At 37.8% G+C, this 21,352-nt stretch overlaps 1 protein-coding gene across 1 annotated transcript in view; it reads right to left on the reverse strand.

The window, feature by feature from the left end:
* SYNE1 (spectrin repeat containing nuclear envelope protein 1) overlaps nucleotides 1-21,352 on the reverse strand; it is a 375,752-nt gene that overhangs the window by 273,483 nt on the left and 80,917 nt on the right. Inside the window, exons 4-12 of the mRNA XM_054722584.1 lie at nucleotides 20,960-21,043; nucleotides 18,000-18,092; nucleotides 16,723-16,901; nucleotides 14,199-14,395; nucleotides 13,411-13,520; nucleotides 9,813-9,863; nucleotides 8,878-8,985; nucleotides 6,915-7,052; nucleotides 5,360-5,524 (exon numbers count right to left, since the gene is read on the reverse strand). Coding sequence (XP_054578559.1) covers nucleotides 5,360-5,524; nucleotides 6,915-7,052; nucleotides 8,878-8,985; nucleotides 9,813-9,863; nucleotides 13,411-13,520; nucleotides 14,199-14,395; nucleotides 16,723-16,901; nucleotides 18,000-18,092; nucleotides 20,960-21,043 — 1,125 coding nt within the window. The remainder of the gene's footprint in view (nucleotides 1-5,359; nucleotides 5,525-6,914; nucleotides 7,053-8,877; nucleotides 8,986-9,812; nucleotides 9,864-13,410; nucleotides 13,521-14,198; nucleotides 14,396-16,722; nucleotides 16,902-17,999; nucleotides 18,093-20,959; nucleotides 21,044-21,352) is intronic.

Consider the following 21,352-nt stretch of genomic DNA (forward strand, 5'->3'; position numbering starts at 1 on the left):
AGAAAACACGAATGAGCAATATTGACCCAATTAAAAATTTGGAAACCTGGTTATTTCTAAAACCATTTTTAGAAGCTGGGAATACAAGAGAGAGAAAACAAGCAATGAAGTTGCCCTTATGGAGCTGAGATAACAGTGTAGGAAGTCCAGCAATAAATGAGGTAAATGGTTAAAATAGTAGTTAAAATGAAGGGGGAAAGAGAGTTATAATTTCAAAGAGGTGGCCAAGCAAATGTGGACCATGAGATAACCTTTCTATAAAGGCCCAAAGAAGACAAAGAGGCACATAATGGGAATATCAGTGGAAGAATGTTTCAAGTCAAGGGGGAGAACATTTCAGAGTGATGGCAAGGGCAAAGGCCTTGAAGTGGGATGTGCTTGCCTGTGTGATGTCATCTTTTCAGTGAGCCTTCACTGACTACCCTACTTAAAAACGCAACACCACTTAATACTTCCTGTCCTCTTAGCTTCTCATCGAACATTTATTTATTATATTTATCATTGCTGATCTTTCCTCTCCCACTAGAGGTTAAGTTACATAAGGGTAGGGCTTTTTGCCTATTCTGCTTATGGGTGTATCACAAATGCTTAGAACACTGCTTTGCACATAATAAATATTGTGGAAAGACTGGAAAGGCAGGGCCATAGGAGGAGAAAGAAAACTAGGAAACCAAATGAGGAAAGTGTGTCGAGGATAAAGGGGTAACTGTGTAAAATGATTCTGATCGTGATACCATCAGAATTAGCTAACTATTAATAAGTAGAGCCCCGATGCACGAAGATTCGTACAAGAATGGGCCTTCCTTCCCCTGGCTGCTGGCACCGCCTTCGCTCCGGCTGGAGCCGCCTTTTTGCTCCGGCCCGGAGCCACCTTTCTGCTTTCCCACACTGCCCAGAGGCCCGGAGCGGCTGGGGCAGGGCCCCCCCCCCCCCCGGCTGCTTGGCGCCTGCATATGCAAATTAACCCACCATCTTTGTTGGGTTAATTTGCATACTCACTCCTGATTGCCTGGTGGGCATTGCAAAGGTACGGTCAATTTGCATCTTACTCTTTTATTAGTGTAGATAGGAAAGAAGCAAAAGAAAGGCCGGATATTATAGGTATGTCATTTGGGCAGCTTCACTGGGAAGTTGCAATTTCACACCCCTCCCCTCCGCCCTGGGGATACTGGCCTAGTCCCTGCAAAACACTAGGGGAAGAAACCCAACAAAGAGAAGACAGACACATGCCCAGTAAAGTTGGGGTGACATAGAAAAGGTATTTACCTGTCAATCACATCTGGGGACAGAGATGGTTGACCAGAATGGGTGTGGCCACTGCAAGTTTGTCAACATTTGGAGATATATATATAATTTAAAGGAATTCTATCTCTTGTTGCTTTTGTTGCTTGGGGTACACTCTTTTGATTCTCCTGTATTTGCCCCTATGATCCACAGCTATTTGAACTCCACACACAATGGATTCACAGACTTCAGTGGGGAAACCAGGTAAACTAGCCTCATGCTAGACTGGACCCGGCACCAACACTGAAAGGAAGTTCTGAACACTGACTCTGATTTTAGCTCTACTAAAGCCCTACCTACTAAAGTGCAGTCTCTTCTATGACTGGACTAAGGGAAATGGAAACTTGAAAACTCAGAGGTGTAATTCCACAGAAATAAAGCTTCCTACAATATCTCATCTTCCCATGGGGAACTCTGGAAATGCTTATCCTAGCGGTACCAAGAACCCCACCACCTCGAGCAACTGGGGGAGACGAGCCCCTCTCTTACTCTGTAACAACAGGGGAGGTAATATGAGGCCTGAGAATTGGCCACTGAGTGAGGATCAAGGAGATGCCTGTTTGGGATGGATAGCATTGCTCGGGATAATTTGGTTGGAATGGGTTCTGGGAAGAATGGGGGAAGAGTGTTTTGGAGCCAAAATGAAAGTATAGACAACTCTTTCCAAGAGCTTTGCTGCCGTAAAAGGAAAGAGGAAAAATGGGCAGTAGCTGGATGGGAAAGTATAGTTAGGAAAGAGACATTTTTTCTTTATTTTATTGTTTTAAAGAAAAAGAATTTTTAAGATGAGAGAAATAGCAGCCTACTTTATGTGGGTAGGAAATATCCAGCAAAGAGAGAGAAAAGCCATAGAGAAGGGGAGACCTAGGGGAACTGTCCTCTGGAGAGGAGCAGGGAGGATAGGGTGGGTGGGCCTTCGCTCGGAGCACAGATGGTCCATCCATAGTAACAGAAGTGAGGACGGAGATCCAAGCACAGATGCACGTAGGTGGGATGCTGTGGTTGAGGGAGCTTGCGGAAATTCTTTTTTGATTGCTTCTATTTTCCCAGAGAAATAGGAAGCCCTGTTAGCAGCTAAGAGTAAGGATGGGGGAGGAGGTGTGGAAGGTTTGAGGAGACAAGGCATGAAATAGTTGTACCAAGAATGGAGAGGGAATGGAGTCGGGAAATGCCTTTGCAGTGCCAGGCAGCGTGAAGGGCCCACCTGGGTTAGTCATCACACCGGGGGGTGATTTTCTCAGCCACAGTCAGCTGCCTCTGTGTGGGCAGGAACTAGGCAGAGCGTGGGCTTTCACCAGAGCTGTGCTTTAACCAGGAGAGTAGGACAAAGTGAGACCTGGATGAGGCGGGCAGCGTGTGTACAAGGGGTGATTTGAATGACTGAGAATGGAATTTAAGCCGAGTTCCAAGGGACCTAATCGATGGCCTGGGGAGGATGCAGACAGTAAGATGGCAGTAGGATAGGGCACAGAGGAAATGAAGACTTGGGATTGGGGTGACTTTGCATGCACAGTGAGATGCTTGAGAAAGAGACTGTGAAGGGGTTTCAGTTACTGGTGATGACAAGGTCTGGACTGTGCCTATGCAGGGAGGGGCTAGGTTAAGGTGCAGGATGGGATCGCTCAGAGAGAGGAGAGGCTAGGATATTGGAAGATCACCTACAGATTACTGAATTTACTAAAAATAATGGCTTGTGTTGTCATCCAGGGAATAAAATCTTCAAGAAAGGAAGGAAAGTGATCTAGGTAGGATCAGTAACTGTAGTGAGGGTGATTAGAATCTGACGACTAGTCTCTTGATTCCTTCAGACTGAAAGCCTTTACTTTGTCAAAGCAACGCTACTAATCAAAACTAATTAGGTTCAATCACTCTACATGTATTGTAATATGCAATAGTTTTGTGGGCACATTTTGAGCTTCAGTACTTAAAAAACCTGGATTATCAGCTATGTGACCTTAGACAAGGCACATAACCTTTCTCTGCCTAACATTTACTGCAAAATGAGAATAATAATACTTATTTCATATCCCCAAGATCAAGTGCTTAGCAAAATTAAGTACTTAGGACTGAAAGATGGCTAAATTCTCAAGTGTAATTAGCTATGATTATTGTTGTTAACCTTCTAGATAACTGAGCATTAGGGCATCTGAAAAACAAAAAATATTATAGAGGTGTACTCTGTTTTCCAGAATAGCATGTTTCTACATACATATAAGTTAATTTAAAAAATAATAAAAACAACATTGGTCAAAACATAAAATGAACTCTTGAAAAAAATATATTTATCTGAATTCAATTTTCAAAGACTGCCTATATATTAAGTAATGAAAGATTGTCATGTGTTATATTAAAAAATGCGATGAATGCATAAAATCAAGAATTCTAGATCTTGAGGACATAGTTAAGTTTTCATGGTATGGCCATAATTACTTTGGGACTTGGATGCAAAGATAATATTCTCAAACATTCTTGCTGACATATTGATGAGTCCTATATTGTGCTTTTCTCAATTTACTGCATTTTCAAGCAAGCCCAATATAGCAGAGCAGAGTACTGATACCAAATGATGAGCTGATTTTTCTGCTTTTGAGAAAAGTCTATAATTTTAGTTATCCTAACCATGATTCACATTTCTCACATCACCAAAGCTTACCTTATTATAGGCACCTAATAAATATATTTTGAATGAATGAAAATGTACCTTATAATTGACAATTACATTGTTTTATGACTCTATGACTTCAAATACCTATGCCCAGATCTAGTACGAGTTCTTACCTCAGTAAAAAGATCATTCTGGAAACTTGCTTTGAACTTCATCTTAGCCCCTACCTGCCTCTGCTGGTTTCCTATTGTCTTCCCATCCCGTTCCCTATCTTGCAGTCTAGTCCTGTCTGGTTTTCAGTCTCAGATAACCATCATCTCTGGTTCCTACCCTTCCCCTCCTCCCCACTCCAGTTCACTTCTGGTTTTCATGGTTGTTTACTGCTCTTTGGCAGAGAGATGCTTCCGGCTGCACACTTAGTGGTTGGCACAGGGTCTCTCTCTCTCTCCAGGGAGCCAGAAGAGTCAGGAAGAACCTCAAATCATATAATCACTGAGAAGACTAACCGCATGCATCCAATTGAAATCCATACCCCATCAGGGGCAGATGCTGCCTAGAGTATACTCTGCAATAAGATTTCTGCTAAATCTCTCATGCTAGTAAACAGCATGGTTAATATTGTAGGGCATTTTCTCTTTGGTGGGGCATTTCGATCAGATGTAAGTCTTTAATGAACCACAAACACATGCTGTTTCGCAAACCTCTGGCTTGGAGGCACCTTCACCAGTCTCCCTGGTGCATATTGGCTGAACTGACACGTTAACCGGCAGGCTATATGCATTCTACACTTACTGGTAAAACCCTATGTGACTCCTTTTGTATGAAATATTCACATTGGTTAAGCATTGTTTTAATTGTTATAGGATTTACATGCAAACAATTTTGGAATTGTATTCAGGGTGAACTGCTAATTGGTTCAAGTGGTGTTATTAGTGTAACACGGCTTTAGCATTTCCCCCTTTTTTTAATATACTGGGAATCTCAACATGGACATGGCCCCGGCTTTTCTGGAAGCCAAAATCCAGTGAATAACTGTAACGAGGTGGGGAAACAACCACCAGCCTGCCTCCACCTGAATGCAATGGTGTGGAACTAGGCAGGTCGCAGTAGAGCCTGATCCCATCAATGGGCCCACTCCAAATATGCGTGGCGCAGTCCTTTATTCAATTCCGCTTGTTCTACTGTAAGTTTCCGTTAGGCACTAACGTCATTTTTTGGTGTATTTTGTTGTTGTTATGTGACATCTACAAAATCATGACTTCTATAAAAACAATAACCAAATATTTGTGTTCCAGGTTATTTATAAGACTCTGAATTCTAGAAAAGTCACCAAGCCTCAGAGCTGTATACACAGTGCGACATCTCTAAATCAGTAGGAATGGATGCCTGGGAAGCCCGGTCAGTGTGAGTTCTAAATAGGCCACATCTCCACACCACATTATGCCGGAAGGTCTCCTGATCAGAGTTTACCTTGTGCTGCTCACGCTTCCGCTGTATTGTGTTGGCCGTTTCCTCATGGACCTGCTGAATGGTTATTTCCTCCCGCAGGGCCACCTCTGCCCTGTATAACCAGGCACCTATAGTGCCCAGAGGTGCGGGGAGAGATTTATCCAGCTGGATATGCCAATCAAAGAGCTGAAATGCAAAAGAAGAAAGACCGAATTATCTCTAATACAGAGCCAATTCCTAAAATTCCCCCAAGTGATTTTAAAGCCTACATAAAGCTTTATGTTAATCATTTCAGGTTAATTTAATATATATCAAGTAAAAAATTATCTGTGTTCAATCTGATGCTTTGAGAATGGGGAGGAAATTGTAGTACAAGGACTGGGATGCGGACATGCTCAGGGATACAGGAGTTTTTGCATCAGCTCATGTGGATCACCCCACATGCCAGGAATCAGAAAAAGCAGGGTCATCTAGACATCTCTGGAGGCAGACAAATGTTCAGGATTCTTTTTCTCCTATATAATAAAAGGTTAATATGCAAATCGACAGAAGGGTGGAACGACCAGTCGCTATGACACTCACTGACCACCAGGGGGCGGATGCTCAACACAGGAGCTGCCCCCTGGTGGTCAGTGCACTTCCACAGGGGGAGTGCTGCTCAGCTGGTTCATGGCTGGTGAGCACAGCGGCAGTGTCAGGAGCCTCTTCCGCCTCTGCTGCAGGCAGGGAGTAAGGAGCGAGGGGTCCCAGACTGCGAGAGGGCACATGCTGGGTTAAGGGACCCCCGTCCCCACCCAGTGCATGAATGTCGTGCACCGGACCTCTAGTAATTATATAATTCTTAACCACGTCTGCATGTCTTCCACTTTATTCAGTTCTCAAACACCATTTTCCAGCTTGATGGAATGCCAGGTAGAATGGGGTAAGGTACTTAGAAACTAAGCCAGTATTTGATGAAATTTATGGGGAAAAAATAGATTATAGAAATAAAGAAAATAGGGGAGTTCAAGGCAAATAGCCCCACTAGTGACAGAAATGTCACAGGTTTTGAAATCTTGGTCTTTAAGTTTGCAAAGTATTAATATTAAAGTTACTGAGCAATTTTCCTTCGGGTTCATGAAAGACCAGATGAGAAGATATGTTAAATTAAAGAATATAAAAATGTATGTGAATATGGGGAGATTATTAACTATTGATGAAACATGATTATGGAAAATGGAGAAGTTGTGAAGGCTCCATTATGGAAAATGGAGAAGTTGTGAATGGAGAAGTTGTGAAGTGTTAAACAACCCAGAGTTAATTTGTGTAAAGTGAGAAGTAACCTACATGGTCTTCCAGGATTTTCAGTCTGTCATGTGGTCAATGGTGACAGCCCATGTAGGGCAGGCGAGGCAGGAAAGGTGTTATATTAGCACTTCCATAAACTTAAAGAACAAAGATTCTCCCACAGTAAAGCCTTTCCTTCCTCAGGCAGAGGAGGGGACCTGGTGCAACATCACAGTGTAGAAAAGGATGATAGGAAATGTTCTTGACTAAACTACACGAGCTCCATGTAGTCAATCGTGGGGAAACTTACCCTGGAGGACACTCGATCCCAGGACTGTTTCACCAATGCTTGGTCAAGTGACAATTTACCATCTCTCTGTAATGGTTGTATTAAATGTTCAATCTGTTTCCTTTTCATTTCATATTGGACTCTGAAGTGCTTGAATGACTAGAAGAGGAAAAACAGCAACAACATGGCAATGAGTCAAAAAAAGCAAAGGAAACTACATTTCCTAAATAACAATCTTTTATATTTGGATAATACTCAATATATGTTGTTGATAATAACAATAACAGACATGCTAAGAATAGCAGCTACCATTCATCATGCCCTGACCATGAGCCAGGCCCCAGGCTAAGTATTTTCTACACATTTTATAGTAAATTAACACATCCTAAAAGGTGACTCCATGTTCACATGTGAATTGAAAATACCACTAACATGTGTAGTTAGGTTAAAGAACATGAGGCTAGCCCTATAGAATTTAACAAGATAACAAACACATCTAAAACAATTTCTAAATCTCAGAGTGAACACACATGTAAATCCACATAAAGAACACTGGGGGGAGATGGTGAATCAATATTTTACCACAGGTATCTTCTATTCCTCTAACTTAATGTAATAAAAAATTACCAAGACATAAAATCGATCTTCAATTTTATTCCACAAAACTCTATGCATGGAAAATACACTATTGTTTGAAAGTGGAAACAGATAGAAAATGTTGATGACACATAAACCCACAAACAATAGGAAATGTTCCCTCTCTTCAGATTTCAGATGATCTCTAACCCAATTTCACAAAACTGGTGGTCGTCTTTGGCCCAGAGGCGTGTTTCTGTTCTGTGCTTTTCTAATCCTTTGGCTCCGATTTATAAAATAGCACCTGTGCAAGAGGTACTTTCACAACTTGAATTAGTTTATGACAATTTATGCTAAAACTAAAACTCACTAATGGACCAAATAAGTACATTCACTCCATCCTTGCATTTCTATGATCAATTTACTGGTTTAATCATTTTTTTAAAGGGAGCTCGTCCCAGAAAATTTTGTGTTTTGGGGGAAAAGATTACATTGAATTTCAAAGCAAAAAAAGGTATATCCCACACATTGTCCACTTTGCCAAGTTTATCAAATATCATATGGATGGCATCATCCATCTAAATCCAGGCACACTTTCTAGATATGGTGATATGAAATCATACATTAATCCAATAGCTAAATCTTTTGTTGCTTGCCATGTTGACTCTCTCACATCATGATACCTTTTTTTTGTAGTGCAAATGATTGAAATATAATGTACACTAGACTATAGCATAGCTTTGCTACTAAAATGCAATACTATCTTAAATAGGAGGAAAATGTCAATGCTGCATAGAGTAAGTCACAATTTCATTGGGAAACCTGTCATGTGATTTTGTATCTTGGAAGTAGAAATTGGAAGCCAAATTCAGTAAAAACAGTGTAACCAGACTGGGAGAAACAACCATCAGCCTGGCCTCCCGAGCTGAATGCAATGGTGTGGAAGTAGGCAGGTGGCTGTAGAGCCTGATCCCATTAATGGGCCCACTCCAAACATGCATGGCGCAATCCTTTATTCAATCCCGCTTATTCTACAGTATTTTTTAATTTGATACTGAAATCATTTTTTGGTGGGTTTCTTTTGTTGTTATGTGACATCTGCAAAATCATGACTTCTATAAAAACAACAACTAGATATTTGTGTTCTGGGTTATTTATAAGACTCTGAGTTCTGGAAAAGCCACGAAGCCTCAGAGCTGTATACAGAGTCTAGACCCACACAATTCAAACCGCTTATTTATGTCGAAACACAATTACTAAATCACATGCAAACAAGATAATACGCATGATTTCTTTACAGCCTTTTTTCATTCATATCACTTGAAATATTAAACATAGATTAAATAACGTATATGAATCTTACGCATGCAAAGCTTTTAAAAACTGAAGTCTCTTTTTCATACATTACCTGATATTTATCCTGCAAGTTTGATTCCGTCATCTGTGCCCGTGTCAAATCTCTTTCGAATTGCTCTATCCAAACTTTCGTTTCCTTCAGCATTAGCCTGTCTTCTCTCTAGGAACCGCAGATGTTATAATTATATTAGTAACTGTGCATTTGTTTAATTGCTGATTAATACCAGGCTGATCCTAGAATAGATGTAATATTCAATCATTCAACTGTCTCTGAAAACTTTTCTCTCTCCCCATCATCACGCCTTATTGGAGAATAAAAAACAAGAGTGAATTCTGTAAAAGTACATTAATTGTCTTTGAATACTGAAATTATCTATCTCTATTTTTTCTCTCAAAAAACCCACTAATTTATTTAAGAACATGTTTAGAAGAAGGGAATATTCTAAAGGGAATGGTTGAAGTAGAAAAGTATATTGTGTATATTCCCAGCAAGAAAATTTTACTAAACCGTGTGAACTTTACTAAATCCTGTGACCCAATATTGGGCAGAAGAGATGTGATTCACTCAGGATTATAAATCAACTGAATACTTACCTATTTCAATTAATGACTTCCTGCTTAATTAATTAAAATATAAAAATGTCTTTAATTTTATTTTCCATTTCAAATATAATAAAAACAAATATTGTCACTGTAAGATTTCCCTTTCATTAGTGCTATTAAGTGTTATTAAAGAGGAATTAATTGATGTCATTATACATTTAAAGATTAGTAGAAAAGTCCATGGGAGTGGCTTAGATTGTAATTAATATTCTATAACAATTACATGTGTTATTTGTTCTAATAGAAAGGAAAAGAAAATAACAGAATTAAGGTATTAAAAGAAATGTATATATAAAGGCAAATACATGCAAAAGAATGGCTAACTAACTATAGAATGGAGGATGCTTGAAAGAAGTTACTAATTCAAGATTACTTATATCTTACCTTAAGATTTTGGATAGAATTTGCAAAAAGTAGGAAATCTGGAAATATTTCCTAACAATATGAAAAGATAATATATAGGAAAATAATATAAATCAGGGACAAAATTATATAGGAAACAAGAAAAGAACAATGGGGAAGCATTTGTTTATAAATAAATAGATGCTAATTTTAAGGGTATAGTTACTTTAAGATGTTTTTCATAAGTTTTTTTGCATGTGCTTTCATTTTGTTTTGTTTTCATGACTTTTGAAGCATTAAATGTTTGAATCCAATAAGGCAATGTAGTATTCTGGCATTTGATATTTTCATTTTAATTGGTAATAGTCATATGTGGCAATATATGCATTTTATAAGTGTCTTGAAATTTTAAACTTTTTAAAAGAACAATGTAGCCTGGCTGGCATGGCTCAGTGGTTGAGCGTCAACCTATGAACCTGGAGGTCACGGTTTAATTCCCAGTCAGGGTACATGCCTGGTTGTAGGCTCGATCCTCAGTGTGGGGCATGTAGGAGGCAGCCAATTAATGATTCTCATCGTTGATGTTTCTGTCTCTCCCTTCCTTTATGAACTCAATTAAAAAATAATAATAAATAAAAAAGAACAATGTCAAGAAAAGGTATGTGGATTCATTTATTTATTTTCTCTAAAAATATGATCAGTGTATGCATTTCTCTGTCTCTATATCAACAATTAAGGCTATGCTGTGCTTCTGAAAGCAGCCAGTAATATTTATTGCAATGAGAGAAGGAATAAGTGATAAACAACTGAACATTTAATTGGTGAGACACATGACTCAATAGGCCTATTTTTTTTTTTTTAATTTACCATTGAGTACTGATTATCCAAGGAATACCTTTAGGTAAAAGTTTCTTTATCTGTTTTGTTGGTTGCAGTAGAAAAATATATTGTGTATATTCCCAGAAAGAAAATTTTATTTAAGATGGTATCTAATATAAATAAAATAATTCAAATAAATTCATAAAGAGGACATAGAAATCAATTACACCAAAAATGGAAGCCTGGTAGATATATTGATGCCAATATTTTAAAAATTGATTAAAAATAAACTATTTACTAAGGCTTGCATAGACAAGTACTGATTGTTTGAAGTGATGGCATCAATAGCCCCCAGAGGAATAGTCTATAAAAATATTCATGGTTCATGAGGCAGAATTAGGAGGTCATTTAGCTTCATTAAGTGATCTTACATCATGAAAATATACATTTTTTTCTACTTAAAATAGTCACTTTAGGTGGTTATGCCCAACTTTACAAATGCCACATTAAAAAAGGGCAAAGTTTAAAATATATTTTTCTCAAAGTTAATTTTTGAAATAACCCTGAAGAAATCATTCACATCCACTTTTTAGGGGAGGGACAGAGGGAATTTTTAAAAGAACAATCAGAACTTATTTTTTAGATAATGAGAATGATCCCAGGGAAATAAAGCCTCTTTAGTAACGTTCATTAACAAGCTCATGCCCGTGTGTGTGTGTGTGTGTGTGTGTGTGTATGTGTGTGTGTGTGTGTATGTGTGTGTGTATGTGTGTGTGTGTGTATGTGTGTGTGTATGTGTGTGTGTATGTGTGTGTATGTGTGTGTGTGTATGTGTGTGTATGTATGTGTGTGTGTGTGTGTGTATGTGTGTGTGTATGTGTGTGTGTGTGTGTGTTTCAAGTCTCTAAGAGTTTTTGTTTTAAATTCCTGTTCGTGAGCGTTAAGAAAGCACCCCCTTTTGGTCCTCAGACTTTCCCAGCCACCAAATGTACTCCAGAGAGATGATTAATGTCAGAAATGAAAATACTACGCACTCTAAAACCAGATCCGAGATAAATCCAATTGGGTAACATAAAGACGTTAGATTTGAAAATGAGAGGAGAAGCTGATTTTCTCGATGCTGTGTTATCTAATGTGCTTTCTTTAGAGTTTCTCATTTACACAGCAGCATCCCTGCCCGATTATATTCTCAAAAACCCAGAGCTCTCCCAATGGCTCTAAGCACGTGACTGGGATCTACGCTGGGATTTGCACAGAGTCTGAGCTCTGGCCTCCTGGGATGCTCCTTAGGGACATTTCCTCTGCTAGCCATAAGTTAGTTACTCAGGAGGCCCATGCTTCCTCAGAAAGGAACAAAAAATGTTCCCTGAATCTGTAGTTTTTAACAAACTACTATAGTTCTATCCAGTGCCGGATTAACTTCATCCAAGCAACCGGTCACAGTGGTTCTGCTTAGTTCTTGTATGAAGTCGCTGATTTCTATTGGTGCAGAGCATTTTCCTATTCAAAAAGTTTGGGCTATGCTCCCCTGGCCTTTTTCCTCCTCAAACCTGTTTCTAGGTTTGATTTAGAAAATCGATTTTATTTTGTCCTTTTGTTTTTGCTGTTGCTCTTCATTGTGTTCTCAAACTGCTCTGAAAATTCTAGATGAGATTTAAGCAATAAAGACAGAGGGGTTGTTTTAACACATTTTGAAAATTCCATTTGTTACTTTCCCTGGTGTCGTTCTGCCTTACAAGAAATTATCCATAATAAAAAATACTACTTTTAACAAATTAGGAAAACGGTAATATCCATTGTTGTTAAAGACTGAGAAAATAGGCTTTCTGGGAGCTAGCTAAAGTATAAAATGGGATAAACTTTCCTACAAGGGATTTGAAAAGAAAAAAGTCTCAAAAAGCACTAAAAATCTGTTAGTCTTTAGCCTAGGAAGTACATTTCTAAGAAAGAACTGTAAAACAATGCTTTATTGAAAATTTGTTCACAGAAGCATTGTTAATATCAGCAAAACATCAGAAATTTCCAAAAATTAAAATTGAATAAATTGCTCTACATATATAAGATGACCTAGAGAGAATGACATTGAAAAGTTTTGCACAATAAAAAGGAAATTTAAAATTGTATGTATACTGTTATTCTATTTTTGTTAAAATATTATATGTGCCTATAAATACACAGAAAAATGTTTGGATCTCACACCAACACATTAAATGTTTTTCTAGAATACATTCTCTGTAGAAGGTCGAACAGAAATAATTTCTTTTTTTCAAATTTTGTTTTTATTTATTACAATAGGCATATGTCATTTGAGCAGTATGAAAATATATAAATGTTATTTAAACTATTGAAAGGCTAAAAAAAAATCTAACCATGGTGAATAATTAGAACTTTTACAGATTTGCCCTGTGTGATGTGAACAGCAATTTATATAACAGTTTAAAAGTCAAAATTAGTTTTCATCAGATTGAATAGAGCAGTGGGACTCAAGATCTAGATGCATAAATGATGAGATAGATACAAAATGTGTTCCATCCTTAAATTACTAAAATAATGTTTCCCAACACCAATATCTTTCCTCTTTAACTCATCAGCGTTACACATTTCCAGCACTTTATATTGCCTTTTCTGTCATAGTCAACCTACAAATCAGAGAAGTCTTTCCCTCTGATTACCTCCAAAATTGGTGATACCTATTCTTTACTCAGTTGCTCTATGTAAAAATGCATTACAATTTAACTTTTTGGAAACAGCATGCTTATGTAAACATCTGAGTTACTGTCCTTGAGTGCATATCAATACTTAAAGAAAAGCCAAGACTTACATCATTCTCTAGCCCATCAGAGCCTGTATTGTGGATGTCAGGATAATGTTTCAGAAACTGGGCTACATAGGTCATAATAGACTTCTCATCTGGTTTATCCACATCAACGTCTGGAAAAACCAAAACCAAATAATTTATGTTAATCAGATTATAATAATATAAGCTTTGAAATCTAGCCAATCTACCAAAGACACTATACTAAAGGCAGAAGAAAAACATGATTGATATTTAGAAATATTTTTGGGGGGACAAATGTAGTCTGAATTATACATGGCAGAAATTTTGTAATTTATAAAGATGACATTTTAAGAGCTTTTAGAAAAGTAGTACTTGTTTCATTGAAATCTCAACATTAATTGATCAAAAACCTGAAATACTATTTGGCTATTCAGGCATCTTCTAATTAATAAAATACACAAAATAGGTAAGTTTCAGAATTGTGGTGAGTGGGTAGTAGTTAAAACACAGAGTAGTTAAAACATAGATGTGGCAATGAATAACAAGTGACTAGCTAGCTTGCATAACTACATATGGCCAAATATAGACAACCCCCCCCCCCAAATATAGAGCCACAATATCAAAGTGTCATTTGGAGCGATAGAGCTATAGTTTGTTCCCAATTATAGCAGAGAATATTTTTCCAAATGAAAATCAATACAGAGAGGTATTATTTACATTTGTGCTTTTCTCAAATTCTCTGTCCTTTCGGAGAGTCGTGAGAGCCATGTGTAATTTCCGGGTGTAAAACATACAAGTCTACTGAGTTGAGCAAACGCTATTGAATGTACCTTCGGGATCTAGTAACCTGGGGATGCCCAGTTCCGTTTCGGCAATGGTGAAAGCCTCCTCCAGGTTTTCTCGGTTGGACCTTCCTTTCACCCTCTCCAAGTCCACCAGCTCTGGCCGAATAGCATGGATGACTGAATGAAAGGCAACCCCATTTCTCCAACTCCGCCCAAAGTCTTTGATTTCTATTCCAGTCTGCCTTTATGAGATTAAAAAAAATAGAATGATGTCACAGTCTGAATAGATAATACTCATTTTTCTCAAGGCCTCGTGCAGAAGCCAATGCTCTTTAGCAATAAATGATATGGGGCTAGCTATATTAGTTAACTGATTTTGAGAAAAATTAAGCAAAACAATATTTTAGAGGGTAAGAAGATAAGATGTAGAAATTATAGTTCCATACTTAAAGATTTCTATATTAGATTTTTCAGTGATAGAGATACTCAATTGAAAACACATTTTAAAGAAAACTAGTTTAGATTAAAATGTCTGGCAAACTAATGGTAAAATTATAAATATATATGTATATATATATAAAACAAAGTAACATTTTAAATAATAATGATAAGAAAACTGTGTTGTACATGCACAGGTTATAATAGATATAATATAATAGACATTAGATGAAATAACATCACTCAGTTCTATTTTTTTACACTATGTTCTCAAAATTTCCATGAACTGAAACATAAAACATATCTAAGTGATAAACTGATTAGCATCAAAAGTTCATAAATGCCCTTAATTTTTATCTCAGTAAATTTAAGATTTACTTTAAATTATGTTTTGGCAATGTACATTCAGCTTTCATAAAATACATTTCCTTAAAAATAGCATCATAAGATATAATCACTGGCTTTCTCACAAATATTTAAAAAACAATTTTGTAAGACTTCAGTATTTGTCAAGTAGTCCTGAATCCTGTTCTAGTTCTCTTAGTTTCTGTCTTTGGTAGCACATTTGTAATTTTTTCAGCCGACATACTGGCCAATATCCACCAAGATTGGGCAGAATGTTCTATTATCTATTCATGTGTGCATTCGCCTCTGGGTCCATCTTACTTTTATATCTATATTTTCCCTTTGCCCACATTTCCTCACTTAAAAACTACATAATTTAGTAACACTAATTATATCTTCTTTATGTTTATTTTTGTCTTTCCTTATTTTTGCTTTTCAAACACTTTAAAAATAGAACTCCTTGTGTTTAGGGCCTCAATATTTTATAATGATAAGTGCTTGTTTACAACTATTTTCCAGAAGTGAAGAATAAGATTCAGATTAGATTTAGGCATCCAAAACAAAACAGAAAGTGAGATAATTTTACATGTCATTTAGGAAAATCATTCAAAAGCACAGCTTCTATGTGAACAGATCTTACCATAAAATATTAGTTAATTAGTTAATATTAGTTAATATGCTCAATTGAAAACTCTATTGAAATTGCTACAAGAATATATTTTTTCAAAGTAGTATTTTTCTACCCAGCATTATCACACAAATGTACACTCATGTAAATTTACTATACCTAGAAGGAAACAAAACTAGAAGCAAATTATTCATCCATAAAGCTGAAGTAGACAAAGAAATCCACATTCCAGATAGAACATGAAACCAATGGATAAAATGAATAAATAAAATTGCTAGAACTTTCAGGAAAAAATAACATGTAATCTTTCAAAATGTGAACCTTAGTTCACATTATTATTAAAGAGAACCAAATAGTCTTACAATGAGATAACCAAATTTAAGTCTTAAATTTATTTGTGTAAAGATTATTTCATAGGAGCAAAAGTTCAAAGCTATGACTTGAATAGAATTATCCCGCATGCTATTAAAGTGTAGGGGTGAAATGACTTAATCAGGCCTAGTGACATAAATGAAGAAGGAATTGGTTTTATTACAGAACTAGAGGCCTGGTGCACAAAATCTGTGCATGGGGAGGGAGGGGGGTTGTCCCTCAGCCCAACCTGCACCCTCTCCAATCTGGAATCCCTCTCACAGTCCAGGACTGCTGGCTCCCAACTGCTCACCTGCCTGCCTGCTTGATCACCCCCTAACCACTCCCCTGCCAGTCTGATCAATGCCTAACTGCTCCCCTGCTGGCCTGATTGCCCCCAACTGCCTTCCCCTGCAGGCCTGGTTGTCCCCAACTTCCCTCCCTCTCCTGCAGGCCTGGTCGCCCACAACTACCCTCCCCTGCTGGCCATCTTGTGGCAGCCATCTTTGACCACATAGGGGCAGTCATCTTTAACCACATGGGGGCGGCTATCTTTGACCACATGGGGGCAGCCATCTTGTGCGAGGGTGTGAGGTTCAATTTGCATATTACCTCTTTATTATATAGGATTTTCCTAGAGTATTAGTGTTTACATTTTAACTCAAGGAAGGAGTGAAAGGAGACCTGAAGCAAAGCCATCACTCAAACATCTCCTCAAATTTTGCAGTTGTGGGAAGAGGCACTCAGTATGCATTGGTAACTCATGTTCTTCAAGGGTTTCAATGTAAACAAACTCCTGGTACTTACTTGGCTGCTGTGTACTGAACCCACTTTAACAAAGCCTTCTTGGCGTTTCCTTGGATCTTGGTGGCCACCTTCCGCTTGCTGGGAGGGCTGGCGGCCTCCAAGCTGACCGTGCTGTCCACGGAGGACGTGCTGCTGGACAGGGACTGCAGCTGCGGCAGGTTGCTGGTCAGCTCCTCGATCTATGAGGGAGGCAAAATGGCCGGTGAAAATTTAGGAATTATCTTTGTTCTTGTCTCGGATGTTTCACTTTTCCAACTGAAAATGCTTTATCTTAACTCCCTTAACACTGCTGACAAAATGTAAGTTTTTAAAGGGCAGGATGGATGGATGTCCTACTCCTTGTACTTCTTGCTGTATTTAGAACTACATCTCTGTAGCTTAGACACAGTAATAAACTCTCATCTAATCCATGTGAGTTAATAAATAAAACCGAATGATTATCCAAACTCACGGAATGTACAACACCCAAAGGGAAGCCTAACGTGAACTGTGGACTTTGAATGATAATGATGTGTCAATATAGGTTCATTAATTCTCACAAATATACGGCTCTGGCCAGGATGTTGATTATGGGGTGGCAATGCATATGTGGGTGCAGGGTTATAGAGGAAAGCTCTGTACCTTAAGTTCAAATTTGCTGTAAACGTAAAGCTGCTCTAAAAAAAAAAAAAGTGAAGGCTAGATTGGCCGGTGTGGCTCAGTGGTTGAGCAGTGACCTGTGAACCAGGAGGTCACAGTTTGATTCCCGGTCAGGGTCCATGCCTGGGTTGTGGGCTCGATCCCCAGAGTGGGGAGTGCAGGAGGCAGCCAATCAATGATTTTTCTCTCATCATTGATATATCTATCTCTCTCTCCCTCTCCCTTCCTCTCAGAAATCAATAAAAGATATATTTTAAAAAATAAAGGCTAGAACTGTTATTCTGGATGGGATGGCAAGTTAATTTTTCTCCTTAATGTCTAATAGGAGCATAGACCTGCTCCCTTCCAGACAAAGAAAAATTTTCTGAACTTGCTATAGCAATATTTCATCTTCACTGTGTCCTGCCCACTTTTCAGATCGGGTACTTATGCCAGAATTCTTTAGGGAGGTGCATGTACAACTCATTTAGAGAGAAGAGGAGGAAATTCTGCTACCAAAAAACAATGTATGTGTGAAGGTCAGATTTCTGCCAGCTTAAGAATCAACCTCAAAAGTAAGACACAGCATTATTAAAATGCCCACCATTACTTCCTTCCATGACATTATATCAACTAATAAAGGAGCGATGGCACAATACCTGGAAATAGAGAATAATGGTCCACACCAGTCCCAGAACTATTGAGGGTCGGCCATCGGCAATATCAGTGGAGTTAATGTTGACTAATTTGATCTGTTTAAAAAGAAACACTGTACTAGCAATGCACTAGAGATTATAACCCATTTAATTATGCAATGTTGAACACTTTATTAGACATCTATAAGACTTGGTCATGCCTGTGTAGTGATACACACGAGTAAGTAGGGTGAGCCATAATAAAAGCAACAAGCACATGGTTTCAGTGGGGATTTCAGGAGCATTCATTAGGTGCACACAATAAAATTAACCACAAAATGAAATAAAAAACTTTGAATTGAAAAATGTGACATCATGCAAGGGATTACCAACAAAATACCAGACAGAAAAAAAGAAAAGGTTATTCTTTACATTCAGAACTTGACTGGAACTTAAAAGAAGCTGTGATGAATAATTTAAGAAGATGCACTTACTTTGAAGTTTGTTACCAAATAGCATGAAACTTATGTTCTCTTTTACCTATAAAAGTCAGGAGTTAAAAATTCTAAAATTTGTACTAACCGGTGATCCTCTGTACATGGACTGACATGAAAGGCAAAGGGAGAAGATGATATATACAAAAAAATAATCTTTGAAAACCAGCATTATTTGTTCAAAGGGAATAAAAATGCAGGAAGTAAATGTAGAGCATTATTTGCAGAATAAATTTTAAAGACAATGAAAGCCAAGAAGTAGTAAAGTAGAAAGAGACTGATAGTGTTTAGTTCCCTATTTGGGGCATTGATAATTATAAAGTGTTCAAGACACATGTTCATCTGCCTATAATTGTTTCCAATTTTTCATTTCAATGCCTTCCCAACTGTCAAAAAAAGTTATTTCCTCCATCCTAGCAAAATGGATTTTATCTCAGTCAATCTCCATAGAATACAACTAGAACTACTCATCCTTTTCGTAATCTCTAAACAAAGACAAAAATTAATAATAAAGGACTTCTTAAACTTCTAGCTCAATAATTCTCAGACACAATTTCATTAGCTGTTTTATTAATTGCATCACTGTTTCTGTTTGAGTGATATTAGAAGTAACGTAAGTGCTCATTCATAGGAGAGTGGTTAAAAAACTGGTACATCCAGACCATAGAATACTATGCAGCTGCGAAGATGAATGAGGAAGCTGTCCCTGAGCCGACTTGGGTGGTTTCCAGGATATGCTGTTAAATTTAAAAAGCAAAGTGTGAGAGTGCATCAATAGCACACTCCCCTCATGGCAAAAAGAAGGTGGTATATGAAGAAACATCTGCTCACCTGTGCAAAAGAAATACAAGCATGATCAATGAGAAACTAGAGAGACCAGTTACCTAGACGTGTGAAAGGGAAGGAATGATAATGGAGAAGTAAGGATGAGGAAGGCACTTCTCTAAGTATAACTTTTGCTCTTAGGATTGTAGTAATGATCTCATCCCTCCCCCGCCCCCCAAATTAGTCAACTAGAATGTGTGTGTTAGGGGAAGGTTCTGAAAAATGGAATATAACTCTATTTCCATGAGTAACATTAAAAGGGACAGGAGGAACAGAAGCAACCTAAGTAAATTTAGAAGCAGTCTTTTGACTGGATAGTGTAATGATAAGGACCAAAAGAACTGCACACAAATACTGTTCTCCAGTTAGTCAATCTGTTTCTCACAGGGACATGGGCCAGCAATTCTGAAAACTATGTTATGTGCTGAGTTGAAATCAGAAGTATTAGTTTGAAATAATGGTTTATACACACGTATATGAGAGAAGTGAGTGAGCGCGCGAGAGAGATATCCCCAGGTTAGTAAACATATTTTCTAGATCTGTCTGTTGGGAGGGCCTAGGAGCAGTGAAACCTCAGTAGCAATGAGCACACCGAGCACTCAGATCTTGGTTTCTAAATGCCATTTGCTAGTAACAGGACCCCAGCTTCGTGAGAGGAGGACTGGGGCAGGGAAAATACAGGATACGCAGGAGCCAGACTGAAGGAACTTAATGGCCAAAATTTGAACAAACTAATAAATTAAAACTATAGAATAGAATATATATCCACGAGTTTGTGCTAAAATAAGTAATTGAATAAATAATTGGAGGAAAAAGAAAATAATTTCTTACATTACAAATGAGGGAAATATAAAATCACCATTAGGCAAACAGCACAGAAATAATTACTGAGGGTAATCAATGATAAAATTAGTGAGCAAAGTTTAAGAATAAACAGAATATTAGCCTGACGTCAATGACCTCCCTTAAGTTTTTTCTCAGTTATAATATAAAGAGGAGATAATCATTTTACCATAAAGGAAACACAGCAAATGTCCTTCCCATTGATCAGGATTAACATGACCAGCAATGAGACCTATCAGTATCCTATATCCACTAATATGATGCGCTGACAAGAATAGAACATCACCTCCTTGGCATTCTTGCAAAATATGCATCACTTCAATATAATCATAAAATTGAGAAGCATTTTTTTCAAAATAACTGGCCCCCAGTTATGAAAAGTGTCAAAGTTATGAAAGACTAGGAAAGAATGAGCAAGTGCCATAGAGTTGAAGGGACCAAGGATCAAATTCAAGGTGTGTGATTCATTGTATCCTGAAGAGAAACAAGACACTGGAGAAAAACTGATGAAATCAGACCAATGTCTATGCTTTAGTTCATAGTATCGGACCAACCTGAAGTTCCGTATTTTGATAACTGTACTCTGTATACACACATGTACTATGTATAAGTTGTTAGCTTTAGAGGAAGGTGAATGAAGCATAGACATGAAATCGCTGTACCCCTTTTTGCCACTTTTCTGTAAATCTAAAATTGTTTGTACAATAATGCTGCCTGTGTGTGTGGTGTAGATCACAGGCAGTTTTCACTCTGCAGCCAATACTGAAAACATCTGTACGCCCACACCTTCCTCTTCAAGTGTTTTGGTTGCGTCTCTCTTACCCTCCTGCCTTCCAGGAACTTGAGCGCGGTGCCGATGTTAGCCACCGCGTGGATCCGCTTCATACGGCGTCCTTGTTCACACGGCTATGAAAGGGGAATAGGAACAGATCAAAAGGCACACATTCAGAAGATGGCTCAATAAAAGATAAAGAAATAAAAAGAGACTTATAAAATCTATGTAAGTATATTTAAACATACTCGGAGAATGTTTATAAAGAGGGGCAGGTATACGAAGGGGCATTATCCACACAGCACCTTAAAAGTTTAGCGATATACTCAATAAAGGCATTTGCCTTTCAGGTTTCTGTATGTCTTAGGGTGGAAATTCACAATATTCCTATGCTGTCTACTGACCCTGTCATCCTATAGATTAGGAAATACTTATATGAAAAG

The sequence above is a fragment of the Eptesicus fuscus genome, chromosome 10 (genome assembly GCF_027574615.1).
Source record: "Eptesicus fuscus isolate TK198812 chromosome 10, DD_ASM_mEF_20220401, whole genome shotgun sequence".
Taxonomy (NCBI): Eukaryota; Metazoa; Chordata; class Mammalia; order Chiroptera; family Vespertilionidae; genus Eptesicus; species Eptesicus fuscus.